Here is a 14,533-nt window from a genome sequence, read left to right as displayed (position 1 = left end):
CTCATCTCCCCTCTCCTCCCCTCCCCTCTTCTCCCCTCCTCTCTCTTTCCTCTTCCTCCTCCACTTCCATCTTCTCTAAGACTGGGACTCACACTCGGTACCCGATGCTTTTGCTCATTGGCTAGTGCTCTACCAACATCCATGCCACCAACTCCTCATGGAATTGCCTTTACTGAGCAAACGATTTGTGTTGGTCATTGTAAGACATGGAGATCACTTTTAAGATTTCAGTGCATGAGCCAGGTATAGGTGGCTTACACCTGTAATCCTAGCTACTCGGGAGGCTGAGATCTGAAGATCATGGTTCAGAGCCAGCCTGGCAGGAAAGTCTGTGAGACTTTTATCCACCAGAAAACCAGAAGTGGTGCTGTGGCTTAAAGTGGTAGAGCGGGGCTGGGAGGGTGGCTCAGTGGTAGAGCGCTAGCCTTGAGTGAAAAAGCCAAATGAGTGTACAAGACCCTGAGTTCAAGCTCCAGGATTGGCATCATTAAAAAAAAAAAAAGAGCCACCAGCTGGGGGCTCAGGCCTGTGACCTAGCAAGTAAGAGGCTGAGATCTGAGGATCATGGTTTGAAACCAGTCTGAGTAGGACTCTTATCTCCAATAAACTATTCAGAAAAATCCAGAAGTGGTGCTTTGGCTCAAATGGTAGAGCGTTAGCTTTGAGCATAGAGAGGCTCAGGGACAAAGCCCAGGCCCTGAGTTCAAGCCCCAGAACCAGCAGAGAGAGAGAGAGAGAGAGAGAGACAGACAGAGACAGATAGACAGAGACACAGAGAGAGACAGAGAGGGGGGAAAAGAAAAGAAAAGAAAAGAACGGCAGGCATTGTAGATATGGTGTGGATTTGGGCCGCTCGGGGCAGCTTAGCTGCAGCATTAAAATCAAGAAGTCGATGGATTGTAGCATCAGCTCCCTGGATTGACCTCGTGGCTGATAGAATGAGGGGGGCAGGCCGGGAGGAATGGGGGCCATGCGAAAGAGAGACTGGAAGTGATGCCAACCCCACCTTCCCCTGTGTGTCCCAGAAGTCTGTCAGATGAGCATTTGCTCATCAGAGTGGGTGCACAGCGCTTCAGAACGGGGTGTTTGTAGGGAGACAGGATGTCTTGAGCTGGAGGGAAAGGTCCGTGTGGTGAATTGGGAAAGAGCAGGTCCTGCAGTGCTGGACAGTAGGAAAGTGCCAGGGACAGAGGTGTCGCCTGCCTGTGATGGTTAGGACTCTTTGTGTCATGTGCCTGAGCAGAAGTAGTTTCAGGGCTGAATTTGGGAACCTACACATCAAAGGTAATGTTTGCCCATCTTTCTTTTTTCTTTGTTGGTCCTGAGGCTTGAACTCTGGGCCTGGGCGCTGCTCAAGGCCAGTGTTGTACCACTTGAGCCACAGTGCCACTTCCAGTTTTCTGGTTGTTTTGAGATAAGAGTCTTACAGACTCTCCTGCCCAGGCTGGCTTTGAACCATGATCCTCAGATCTCAGCCTCCTGAGTGGCTAGGATTACAGGTCTGAGCCACCAGTGCCCGGCTGTCCATCTTCTTAGAGTCAGTATAAGATTTCTCTGTCATGTTCTGGAACTTCTGTGAACATGGGAGCTGGGAGGAACAGAGCAAAGGAGAGGAGCAGAAACAAATGTATGGTCTCCCGTATGGTCTTCCATAAGCCCAGGAGAATCGAACTTTTTTTTTGTACCAGTACTGGGACTTGAACTCAGGGCCTGGGCACTGTCCCTAGTTTTTTCACTTAAGGCTGGTGCTCTACTACCTGAGCCACAACTCCATTTCAAACTTTCCTGCCTCAGCTGGCTTCAAATTGTGATCCTCAGATCTCAGGTCCCTGAGCAGCTGGAATGACAGATGTGAGCCACTAATACCCAGGTGATCCAATAATTTCATGTAAGGAAATTCAAAAGTTTCACCTGTTTGCCAAAATGTTCAGGAAACATAAATGGAGGATGAGCAGAACAGAGAAAAGATTGGGGCTCCTTTAGCATAGGGGTTGGGATTTTAAGGGTTTGGTGATATAAAGCAACACCCTGGGCTTTGGTTGTTCTACAAGATCTGGACTGATGGCATTAGATTATTCCTTCCTCATCCGATGGGTCATCAATTCATTTTGTTTTGTTTTATTTTTCCCTCTCCCTGCAGTACTCATGTACTGGAAGCAAATAGCTACTTACAGCTGAACCCAACCATCCCTGGAGTGTATTCTGGAAATCCATACCCATTTGGGATTGATCCGGTAAGAATGTCTTCTGTGTAGAATGTTGTAGAGAAGCTCTCTGAATAGAGGAGGAAGAAGGACTGGAATGCATCAACCCCACAAATCTTGGGATCAGATGGATGAACATGAGCCAGAGGTTTTTTATGAAACATGGCGCTGGATTCCAGTACAAACCCTCCTTGTGATCGCTCTCAGCCCCACCGCTCTCGGCATCCTTCTGCCATTCCACTCGGAGTTAGGTGAATGATTCTGAAAAGCCCTTGGTTTGGTAGGAAGTATATTTAGTAGATACCTTATTTAGCATCAATCAGGCCCTTTCCTTTGTTGTTTTCTCTCAGGAGGGAGCATTTCTCCCTTTTATCTATCTATCATCTAGTGTGGGTACTGGGGCTTGAACTCAAGGCCTCATATTCTCATTTGGCTTTTTAACCTAAGGCTGGTGCTCTGTCACTCGAGCCACACCTCTACTTCTGGCTTTCTGGTGGTTAATTGAAATAAGAGGCTCATACCTTCCTTCCTTAGCTGGTTTTGAACTAAGATCCTCAGATCTTAGCCTTCTGAATAGAATTATATAGACATGAGCCACCAGTGCCTGGCAGCATTTTCTATTTTTTGTAGTAAACTACAGATTTGCTTACTTTTTTTTTGTCGGCCGTGGGGCCTGAACTCTGGGCCTGGGAGCTGTCCCTTAGCTCTTCAGCTCAAGGCTAGCGCTCTACCACTTGAGCCACAGCGCCACTCCCTGTTTTCTGGAGGTTAATTGGAGATAAGAGGCTCATGGACTTTCCTGCCCTGACTGGCTTTGAACCATGATCCTCAGATCTCAGCCTCCTGAGTAGCTTTGCTTTTACTTTTGTTTTAACTGCCTCAACACACATTTTAAAAGAAGATATCCAATTCGTTTTATTTATTTGCTTGTTGTATCCTAGTCAACTAGATGTGGGATGAACAAGAACAAAGGAGATTCCAGATACACATGCCCAAGCTTATGATAAGCCAAGCTCATGATGGCCCAGCACAGACTGCCACCAGGGGGCAGCCTTGTGCTCCAAATGAATATGAACAGGCTAGACTTGAACCTGGCAGATGCTTGACGTTCATGTTTTCATTTACAGCTTCTCTTTGTGGGCTGGAAGTGGAGATCTCAGTTCTGTCCCTTAACTTTTTCTGTTCAAGGATGGTGTTCTACCAATTGAGCCAGCTTTTTGCTGGTTAATTGGAGATAGGAGTCTCATGAGCTTTCCTGCCCAGGTTGTCTTTGAACCTGGATCTGAGCTTAGTTTTCTTAGTCTCCTCAGTTGCGAGGATTACAGGTGTGAATCATTAGCATGTGTCAGGTATTCTACAGTTTATGAACCAGGTCAAATCCTTGCAATCTGGTTTGTAAGTGTGAAGGGTTAGACCCAAATGCATGTGGTTATATTTGTAGACTGGAAAGCCTTATCTTTGGACAGAACCATGTGATGATCTCTAAGTAGCGAGTTGGTGTGGAGAGACCATGTGGCTTCCTGTCTTTTCCCAGCCCACATTTAAGGCATCAGCAAACTGTCTGCTGCCCTCAGGCAGAGCAGCATGTAGAAATGTACATTTTAAAGTCAATGGTCCAGGGCTGGGAAGGTGGCTTAGTGGTAGAGCGCTTGCCTTGCATGCCTGAGGCCCTGGGTTCGATTCCTCAGCACTACATAAGCAAAAAGAAAAAAAAAGCCGGAAGTGGCGCTGTGGCTCAAGTGGTAGAGCGCTAGCCTTGAGCTGAAGAGCACCCAGGCCCAGAGTTCAGCCCCACGACCGGACCCCCCCCCCCAAAAAAAAAATAATATAGTCAGTGGTCCAGATTTCTTCTTTACATGAAATTTTGTCTTCTGCTAACAAGTTAGAAAAGGAAGGAAAAAAGTTAGGCTGAAGGAGATGATGAGATGTTGAAATAAAGAATTTCCAGAAGGAGAGGGGGAGGGAGGGTAAGAGAAAAGAAAGAAGAAAGGAAGGAAGGAAATAAATTTAAGGTTCTTAAAGTAATACATACTTGCTAAGAAAATCTGGATAGAGAGAGAGGAGAGAGAGAGAGAGTGTGTTAGGTACTCACTCTCGAACTCAGGGCCTCGATCTCTTACTCAGGGCTGGTGCCCTGCCACTTTCAGCCTTTTGCTAGTTAATTGGAGCTAAGAGGCTCTCAGATTTGTCTGTGCTGGCCAGCTTTGAATCTCGATCCTCAGATCTCAGCTCCTCGGTAGCTGGGATTGCAGGCGTGAGCCACCGACGCCAGGCATTCACCTATTCCTGTCTTGTTTCTTTATCCAGATTTGGAACCTGGCTTCAAACAAACTCACCTTTTTGAACTCTTACAAAATGAAGATGTCGGTTATCCTTGGGATTGTGCAGATGATCTTTGGCGTTGTTCTCAGCCTCTTCAATCACATGTGAGTGTCTGGAGTTACCTGTCTAGGGCAGAGTCACCAGTGCGCTGTTTCTCTGTGCTGCCCTGTGTTGCCGGCCTGGCTGGAAACAGGGACTCTTTCTTCTACGCAGTCTGTCAAAAATCATTGGAAACACCTGCAAGGTGGGAGCTTTGTTCAAGCAGTGATCCAGGGAGGACTTGTGGAACTTCTGGCCGGTGTGCGACCCTGTATTCCATGCCCTCCCGCTGTCTCTGCTTCTCCATCTCCTCCTCCACCTCTTCCTCTGTTTTCTTTTCTTCTTTCTTCCTCTGCCTCCTCGTCTTCCTCTTTTTTTGTGTACCAGTTCTGGGGCTTGAGCTCAGGGTTCATGCTCTCTCTTGGCTTTTAAAAATTCTAAGCCCCAATCCTGGGGCTTAAAATGCACCTGGGCGCTGTCTCTGGGCTCCTTTTTGCTCATGGTTAGTGCTCTACTACTTGAGCCATGGCACCACTTCTGGCCTTTTCTGAGTAGTTTATTGGAGATGAGTCTCATGGACTTTCCTGCCCCGGCTGGCTTTGAACCACACCCTCAGCCTCCTGAGTAGCTAGGATTATAGATGTGAGCCACTAGTGTCCAGCTCCTTTGGCTTTTTTTTTTTTTTTTTTGCTCAAGACGGATGCTCTACCCCTTGAGCCATCCCTCTGCTTCCAGCTTTTTGCTGGTTAACCGGAGATAAGAGCCTCCTGGACTTTTCTGCTCAAGTTGGTTTTAAACTGCGATCCTTACATCTTGGCTTACAACTAGGTAAGATTATAGGCATGAGCCACTGGTACTTGGCTTTCTCTGAATGTTTTGTATCAAAAACACTTCCCAGTATTTCCTGTCTTTTCTGTGCTATGCGTACATGGCTCTGTTTGCTAGGGGAGCGCTCAGAAAAAGGCATGGAACATTCTGTGCTTGGGGAAGAGTATTTCAGTAGTAATGTGCCTTTCATGGTCTGTCTTCTGTGTCTCTGTCTCCAGATTCTTCAGGAAAATAATGAACATCCTTCTGCAGTTCATCCCGGAGATGATTTTTATCCTGAGCCTGTTCGGATACCTGGTGTTCATGATCATTTTCAAATGGTGCCAGTACGATGCCCACGTGTCCCAGTATGCCCCCAGCATCCTCATCCACTTCATCAACATGTTTCTGTTTGACTATGACGACCCCTCCAACGCACCCCTGTATAGCCATCAGGTATAGCTGCTTGTTAGAAAAGCTGCATTTAAGCTGAATGCTTCGAATGTCTCACATCTGTAATCCTCGCTGCTCACGCTGCTGAGACCTGAGGCACATGACTGTAAGCCATCCGGGGCAGAAAAATTCTTGAGATTCTTAACCAGCAAAAAGCCAGAGTGGAGGTGTGGCTCAAGTGGTAGAACACCAGCCGTGAGTGGAGAAGCCAAGAGATTGCAAGACCCTGAGTTTAAGCACCAGTACACACACACACACACACACACACACACACACACACACACACACACACACACACACACCCCAGTTTATTAAAAAAAAAACGCAGACATTAGTTGAGGTTCATAAGAAAGAAAATTGAATAGGAAGAAGATCAGAAGCATCTCTGTTTTATACTGGTTGTAAGTTTCTAGAAAACCAGTCTTGGAGCTGAAGGCATGGCTCAGCTGGTAGAGCACTAGCCAATGAGCAACAGCAATCAGGTACTGAGTTCAAGTTTTGGTTTGGACCAAAAAAAGAAAAACAAAAAAAGAAACTCAGTCTCTCCTACAGAATCAGACTTAGGGGCTCCTCCTATAAACGATAGAGGGCCAGCAGTATTTTCTTTTGCAAAACTATAAATTCCTCCCCCCTCCCCCCACTGGATATAAGAAGAACTCAGTGAGTAATCACTTTGGTAGTCTTGAGTGAAAATGCTAAGAGAGAGCACAAGGTCCCAAGTTCAAGGCCCAGTACTGGCATAAAATAAAATAAAAATCATTGATGAAGTACAAATGGACCCAAGATAGATTGCCACAGAATGGTGTGCTGAGTGAGTCACATGCTCTGGCTTTTGTGCGTCCCATATCACAGGTGATTTCGGGGAGTGGGCTTGAGGGCCGGGAAGCATCAAGCTGATCGCTACACGTGGCACCCACACTTCTTGTTCCAAGATTAGGCTCGGGAGCACATGAGCGGTGAGGGGTTACCTGGAGATAGGCCGTAAAGTCACAGCTGTCGCCGGTGGCTGGCGGGCATCGCAGGCTGAGCCCGGCTGAGCCCGTCCTCTTGCCCCACCTCTGGGAATGTGTGCTGGGAGTCGGTGCTGCTGAGATCACCCATGTGTCCCGTGTTCCCTGCGCAGCGCTTCTGTGGGCTTCATTATGATGATTTTGTTGGTCTTGCAGCAAGAAGTCCAGACCTTCTTTGTGGTGATGGCCTTGCTTGCCGTGCCCTGGATGCTGCTCATCAAGCCCTTCGTGCTCAGAGCCAGGCACCGGAGGTCTCAGGTAAGTCCAGGCTTGGGTGTGCCCACTGCGGGGTCTGGGTCCTCTTTTTTTTGTGGGTGTTGGTGCTGGAGCTTGAGCTCAAGGCTCAGGAGCTGTTGTTTGGCTTTTTTGCTTAGGGCTGGTACTGTACCACTCAAACCCTACCTGCAGGCCGGCATTTTGGAGATAGGGTCTTGAGGACTTTTCTGCTTGGGCTGGCTCCTGCTGCTTCCTGAATAGGATTCATTACAGGAAGGAGCCATGTGCCCAGCTAATTTCCAGCATAATAATCTTCTCTAACACATTAAATTGTGTGTATGTGTGTGTGCACATGTGCGTGTGTGTGTGCACACGTGCGTGTGTGCATGTGTGTGTGTGCATGCTAGCACTGGGCTTGAACTCAGGACCTGGGCATTGTCCCTTATCTCTACCTCTTGAGCCACAGCTCTACTTCCAATTTTATAATGGTTAATTGGAGATAAGGATCTCCTGGACTGTCCTGCCCAACCCAGCTTCCAACCATGGTCCTAAGATCTCAGCCTCCTGAATAGCTAGGATTACAGGTGTGAGCCACTAGTGCCTGGCTCTAACACATTAGATCTTGCTCCTAAAGGCTCTGCTTAGGATGTGTGGCTGCTGTCTCATGGTAGTTTATGATTTCCAAGAGTCTAAACTTGATTGTGTTATTGGTTGAACATAGGAGTATTTTAATCTAGTTTTACTTCTTTAATGAATAGTAAAAGTCGTTTTTTGAGCAGTGTCCTAGAGTTGTGAGATTTCATTACATTACATTGTAGATTGCATTGTAGAACCAGAGAAGTAAACACTTGAAATAAGTCAGCTCTTTATTTATAGGTGATTTTCCTCCTGTTGCTAAATATTTGTTTGAGCCATTTTTTTCCCTTTTGTTATACTGCTGGGAAGCTCAGATTTACTTGGAAGTGCTGAAGCATTTAATAATGGCCTACAGTAAATAGGATTTAGGGAGATTAGCCCTTCCCTGGACATTTGAGCCCCCCCCCTGACTTTATATTCCCCCTGCTCGCTTCCATTAGTGAGAAGGATTAAATGGACTGTATGGAGATCATGAATGTCTTAAATGGTTAGAAATATTTTCAGATTAAATTCTACTTTTCTAAAATCTCTGTTGAATATTGATCTCAAATGTAATTTCTATGGGAGATGGGGTCCGGGTCGGCAAAAAGTACTTGTGGATTGTGGAGTTAATGGAGGAGAGGCCAAGACAATGAAGGGAGATAGACCCCCCCTTATTAGAACTTGGAAAGCTGGGTTCAAGTTCAAAGTCCCAGGTTGGAGGCTGCCACTCAGCAGTAACATGGTCGGCTGTTATTCACAAGGTCCTCACAGCATTTAATCCTCAGCACCACACAATAGACACTCAAATTAAAAACAACAACAACACTGTGCACCACTCATATCCACACACCTCTCCTGAAAAGAAATCAAAGTCTCAACTGACCTTCCACCTTCTTGAGAGCATATTTTATTTAAGAGTTTGTTGGCTTGATTTTTAACTGGTAAATGTTTAAACATCTGGCAAGGGAATTTGCTCAGAGCCCTGCAGCTATGAAAGCAGATCCGCCAAAGACAGAAACGTAAAGCCGGGGGCAGGACTCGAGTGGGAGAGCATCTGCCAGGAAATGAGTCTGGAGGGATGTGGGACATTTAAAGCCACTCGCAAAGACTCGAAAGGAATGAAACTTAAGCAGTGCTGAACTGAAAATCCAAAATCTAGATGTCTCAGAACCATTTTTTTTTCTTTTTCTTTTTGGGTCCGGTTGTGGGGCCTGAACTCTGGGCCTGGCGCTGTCCCTCAGCTCTTCAGCTCAAGGCTAGCGCTCTACCACTTGAGCCACAGCGCCACTTCTGGCTTTTTTCTTTTTGCTTATGTAGTGCTAAGGAATCGAACCCAGGGCCTCATGCATGCAAGGCAAGCACTCTACCGCTGAGCCAACTTCCCAGCCCCGTCTCAGAACCATTTTGAGCTACAACAGGACGCCATGAGTGGAAAAGTCCACACCTGGCCTTGTGCGTCTGCTCACAGTTAAAATGCAGGTGGACCAAACCTATGGTTAATTTCCCTTCACAGCACACGTGTTTGGTATAACATACATGCACACAAGTAGATAATATTTGCACATAATTGTGCAAAGATTCCAAAATCAAAAACAGGGGAAATCAGCCGGGCGCTGGTGGCTCACGCCTGTAATCCTAGCTACTCAGGAGGCTGAGATCTGAGGATGGCAGTTCAAAGCCAGCCCGGGCAGGAGAGACCATGAGACTCCTATCTCCAATAAACCACCAGAAAACCGGAAGTGGCGCTGTAGCTCAAGTGGTAGAGCGCTCGCCTTGAGCTGAAGAGCTGAGGGACAGTGCCCAGGGCCAGAGTTCAAGTCCCACGACCGACGAAAAAAAAAAAAAAAGAATTTTACTACCTCATTTCATTTGTTTTCTAGAATGGGAAATAAGCATACACCTAGCATTAAAGATAATAAACATAAGGGCTGGGAAGGTGGCTCAGTGGTAGAGTGCTTGCCGTGCATGCATGAGACCCTGGGTTAAAAAAAGCTGGAAGTGGCGCTGTGGCTCCAGTGGTAGAGTGCTCGCCTTGAGCTGAAGAGCTGAGGGACAGCGCCCAGGCCCAGAGTTCAAGCCCCACGACCGACAAAAACAAAAAAAAAAAACAAAAAAAAAAACAGGGGAAATCAAAATATGTCTGATTCTAAGCATTTCAGACAGTGGAAAATTAATTGGTGTTACACTCAAACCTTAGTGTGTAACCAGGCTGAACAGAACAATAGCTGTCTAGTGTTCTTGTGCTTTTTCCCCCCTAAGCTGTTCTATACTATGATGCTTTTATTTTCAAGAGATTATCTGTGTTGGGAAAGTTATTAATCTTGGTAATTTTGCCCAGTAAAATTTTGACAGGGTGTGTTTTCTTTTTTTCTTTCTTTCTCTCTTTTCTTTCTTCCTCTCTCTCTCTCCCTCCCTCCCTCCCTCCTTCCCTCCCTTCTTCCTTTCCTCCCTCCCTTCTCCTTCCTTCCTTCCTCCCTCCCTTCCTTCCTTCCTTCCTTCCTTCCTCCCTTCCTCCCTCCCTTCCTCCCCTTCCCTTCTTCCTCCCCTTCCCTTTTTCCTTCCTTCCTTCCTTCCTTCCTTCTTTTCTTTCATTCTTTTCCTCCTCCTCCACCACTACCTCCTCCTCATCAGCCTCCTCCTCTTCCCTCCTCCTCCTCCTCCTCTTCCTCTTCTCCTCCTCCTCCTCCTCCTCTTCTCCTTCTCCTTCTCCTCCTTCTCCCCCCCTCTCTGTTTCACTATTAGAGCTTGACACAGGGCCTGGCCCATTGTCTCTTAGGATTTTTTTTTTGTCCTCAAAGCTGGCACTCTACCAGTTGAGCCACAGCTCCATCTCTAGCTTTTTGGTGGTTAATTGGAGGTAAGAGTCGCAGATTTACTAGCCCAGGCTGGCTTCAAACCACAATCCTCAGATTTCAGCCTCCCAAGCAGCTAGGATTACAGGTATGAACCATCAGTGCCCAATCTGCAGGATGAGTTTCTTTTAACAACAGGGCTCTTCGATGCGTGTATTGCCTTTCTGTAAAAAAGGCATCATTGCAAGTTTCTCCAGTGCAATGGGATAAAAGTGCGTGCTCTGTCTGCAGTTGGACTACCTGTATTTGGGTCCTGACTCTCACTGGCTTTGCCAGCCTGTGGCACTGGACACAATTTGAAACTTTTCTGTGCTAGTTTAATTTTCTATAAAATAGGCTGATAAGTCTACGTATATAAAATAGTTGTTTTGAAGACTCAGTGAGATAAGTTTAGACCAGGACCAAATACCTAGTTAACCTTTTAAGTTTTTAGAGATAGTGTCTTACTTTGTAGCCTAGGCTAACCTTGAACTCAGCTGTCTCCCTGCCACGGCTTCCCAAGTGCTGGGATTACAGGCTTGTAACACCATGCCTGGCTTATAGCTGACACTGAAGGAGAACTTTCATTTGACATAGTACTCTTATTTTATTTTTATTGTAAAGGTGATGTACAGAGGGGTTACAGTTACACAAGTCAGGTAGTGAATACATTTCTTTTTTAACAGTAGCATTCTCTTGCTCATTTTCTCCCAGACTTCCCCTCCCTTCTCCCTCCCCACCAAGTTGTATAGTTCATTTCAACATAACGTCTAGTGAGTATCACTGCTGAGTTGGTTCATCCTTTGTCCCACCATTTCTGTGCTTCCCTTCCCCTCCCCAATCAGATAAACTTATATACAAGACAGAAAATTTAAAAAAAAGTGATAAAAGGGGAAAAAAGCAAAGAAAAAAGAAAGAAAGAAAAAAGAACCACAAACAATACAATAAAAATACCTCTTGTTTCCATTTCTTGGAGTTTATGTTGATAAGCATCATTTTATATGATTGTATGCACATAGCTATTGAGCACTTGTGATACTCTCCTAAGAATATTCTCCTTTGGTCTCACTGTGTGAATGTTTAGAGTCCAGTTTAATTAATCATGTCCAGGGTAAGGAGAACTCACTCCAAAACTCCTTAAACTCTTCAATAAAATAGACAGGGAAAGATCATTACCAAACTCATTTGATGAAGCCAGCATAACCTTCTTCCCCAAGCCAGATAGGGTCTCATCAAAGAAAGAGAACTCTAGACCCATCTCTTTGATGAACATCAATGAAAAACTTCTCAATAAAATTCAGCAACTAACCAAAAAAAAAATTGTAACACTATGATCAAATGGGATTCATTCCAGGAATGCAAAGCTGGTTCAATACACTCAAGTCAATGAGTGTAATTCAACACATCAGCATGAGCAAGGACAAGAACCACATGATCATCCCAGTGGACGCAGTACTGGTGTAGTTCTAAAGGTGACTTTGGCCCTCTCTTCCTTTGCTTCCTGACAGCTGCAGTCCTTCACACTCCACTCAAATGCCACAGATGACATGGAGGGTGGCCATGCCAGCCCGTCTGCTCAGAAGCCTTCTGCAGCAGCCCATGGTGCCCAGGATGACCATGAAGAAGAGGTATGGGGGACTAGAGCACCCAAGGAAGACTGGCAAAGGTTTTAGAAGTAGGATCTAGTCTTTTTTTTTTTGGTCAGTTGTGGGGCTTGAACTCTGGGCCTGGGCATTGTCCCTCAACTCTTCAGCTCAAGACTAGTGCTCTTCTACTTGAGCCACAGTGCCACTTCTGGCCTTTTCTGCTTATGTGGTGCTGAGGGAGGAATTGAACCCAGGGCCTCATGCATGCGAGGCAAGCACTCTACCACTGAGCCCAGGATCTAGTCTTAATGGTCATTGGAGTGTAATCACTGGCCTGCCTTCAGTGGACTGGGGAGAGTCTGGGGACCCCGCTGGCCTCTGCCCTATAGCCCTGACTTCTGGGAGTTTGGGGAGACCCCAGCACAGTGGCAAATCTACCAGGATCAAAGCTGCTCCATACCAACCAATCTGGGAGCATTTTAATGTTTTGGCTAGATACTCAGGTAGGTATGGTTGAGTATCAACTACAGGTGTAGTAGCACAGAAGGTTCTAGAGTCAGCTGTATGGTCAGCTCCATCTCAGCAGTGGCCCTCGGTGGCAGCACAGCCCTTATCTAGCTGAAGTCTGGAAGTCAATGGGTTGCCATGGCCTGCTTGTTCTTCTGCCTCAGCTCTGCTCCGCCCCCGTCTTGGTTTGGTTCTTTGCTTCTCACGTGATGGAACAGCTGGCTGTGTTCTCACCATGCCTGAAGTCGCCACTGCCCTGCCTGGCTCGTTTGCCTCGAGCTCCCTGCTGGTGTTCGATAAGAGATCTGCTTTCTGTGGCCATCAGAGACGCTACAAATGGCACCATTCATGGGATTCATTAACAAGATTTTTGTTTTCATTTAAACTAGTAGATAGGTAAATCAAATTAACCTAATTAATTGCCCAAGATTCCAAGTACAGAGAATAAACCCTCTACTCCCTGCTGGTGGCTACTGATACTGCCAGCTCTGTCTGCCACACCTGCTGGGGTATTTTCGAAGCCAACCCACTTACCTTTGGACTCAAGTTCTAGCCTGTCTGGCATGACTGCCTTGCGTGTCCTCATGCCCTGGATATGCTCGGGCCGACCCCACCTGCACCTTCACGCCAACTGGCTCTCCATGTTTGAGCAACTTTACTCTCCATCCACCCGCAAGCGTAGGCTTGACTCTGCCTCCTTCCGAATGCCTGTCTCTTTCCTCTTCCTCACCCTCTTCCTCCTCTTCTTCTTCCCCTTCTGTATCCAAACTTAGGCAATCCAAGGTCAAGAGCATAGTTCTCCAGGCTGACAGATCTGCCCCCATATCAGCTGCAAGTCTGAGTGGGAGGGGGGTTTCCAGAGCCGCCATCACTTCAGACCAGCTGTCCACACATCGGGGGAAACCCTCAGCCTCGTCAGTGGTTCCTGGAACAACTTATGACCTTAGGAAGGTGCTGCCTTTTTGTTGTAGCAAAAGGACACAATTAAGAACTAGGCAGAGACGCACGGGGTGAGATCTAGGGGTGGAAGAGTTTCATAGGTGCAGCTCCGTGTCCTTAGAGACAGGTTATAGTCCTGGCACCAAGGGTGCTGTAGGCACCCCCCTGCCCCAGGTATTCCTGGGGTTCCATGATATGGACACGATTGGCAACAGGCAGCTCCCCCAGCTCCCCCATGCCTGGAGGTCAGCCCCAGCCGTGTGATCATGTGGTTGGACTCTCTGGTGTGGTCAGGTTGGATCCTGGTTGAATCAGTGTCCATTGTGTCTATATGTATAGCAGTATCACACTGTACTCCGTGAATATGTACAAGTGTCTCATGTTCTTAAAACAAGAAAACTAGGTTTTACCCCATGAATACGTGTTCTATGTTCCTTAGGGACAAAAAGGAAAACACCGATTTTTAAATGATCTCATGACAAAAAGACAGTACTTAATGACAGAACTAGAACATTCTCTCTTCCAGTTCAACTTTGGGGACGTCTTTGTCCATCAGGCCATCCACACCATCGAGTACTGCCTGGGCTGCATTTCCAACACGGCCTCCTACCTCCGGCTCTGGGCCCTGAGCTTGGCGCATGCGCGTGAGTGAGCACCAGCTTGTCACCTCCTCCCTGGTGGGCCGAGCGGATGGACTAGTAGCCCAAGTGCCTTCTCTTGAGTTATTCGTAGCAGGTTTTCCAGAAGAAAGGTTGTTTTAACATCGTTTTACTGTGCACATATGTATCCTTAAGTGATTTAGTGTAGTTTTATATGGGTTTTTGAGTTCCTTCCTCCCTCCTTCCCTTCGTCCGTTCGTCCCTCCCTCCCTCCCTCCATCCCTCTCTCTCTCTCTCTCCCCCCCATCTTTCTTTCTTTCTTTCTTTCTTTCTTTCTTTCTTTCTTTCTTTCTTTCTTTCTTTCTTTCTTTCTTTCTTTCTTTCTTTCTTTCTTTCTTTCTT

At 46.7% G+C, this 14,533-nt stretch overlaps 1 protein-coding gene across 1 annotated transcript in view; it reads left to right on the top strand.

Annotated features, from left to right (window-relative positions):
- Window positions 1-14,533, top strand: part of Atp6v0a4 (ATPase, H+ transporting, lysosomal V0 subunit a4) — a 59,518-nt gene that overhangs the window by 42,483 nt on the left and 2,502 nt on the right. The window contains exons 14-20 of the mRNA XM_013021553.1: window positions 81-97; window positions 2,141-2,234; window positions 4,512-4,630; window positions 5,612-5,828; window positions 6,992-7,093; window positions 12,009-12,128; window positions 14,059-14,176. Coding sequence (XP_012877007.1) covers window positions 81-97; window positions 2,141-2,234; window positions 4,512-4,630; window positions 5,612-5,828; window positions 6,992-7,093; window positions 12,009-12,128; window positions 14,059-14,176 — 787 coding nt within the window. The remainder of the gene's footprint in view (window positions 1-80; window positions 98-2,140; window positions 2,235-4,511; window positions 4,631-5,611; window positions 5,829-6,991; window positions 7,094-12,008; window positions 12,129-14,058; window positions 14,177-14,533) is intronic.

This window comes from Dipodomys ordii, unplaced genomic scaffold (assembly GCF_000151885.1).
Source record: "Dipodomys ordii isolate 6190 unplaced genomic scaffold, Dord_2.0 Scaffold56, whole genome shotgun sequence".
Taxonomy (NCBI): Eukaryota; Metazoa; Chordata; class Mammalia; order Rodentia; family Heteromyidae; genus Dipodomys; species Dipodomys ordii.
Note: the sequence above shows the minus strand (reverse complement) of the source record. Positions and strands in the feature narration are given on the sequence as shown.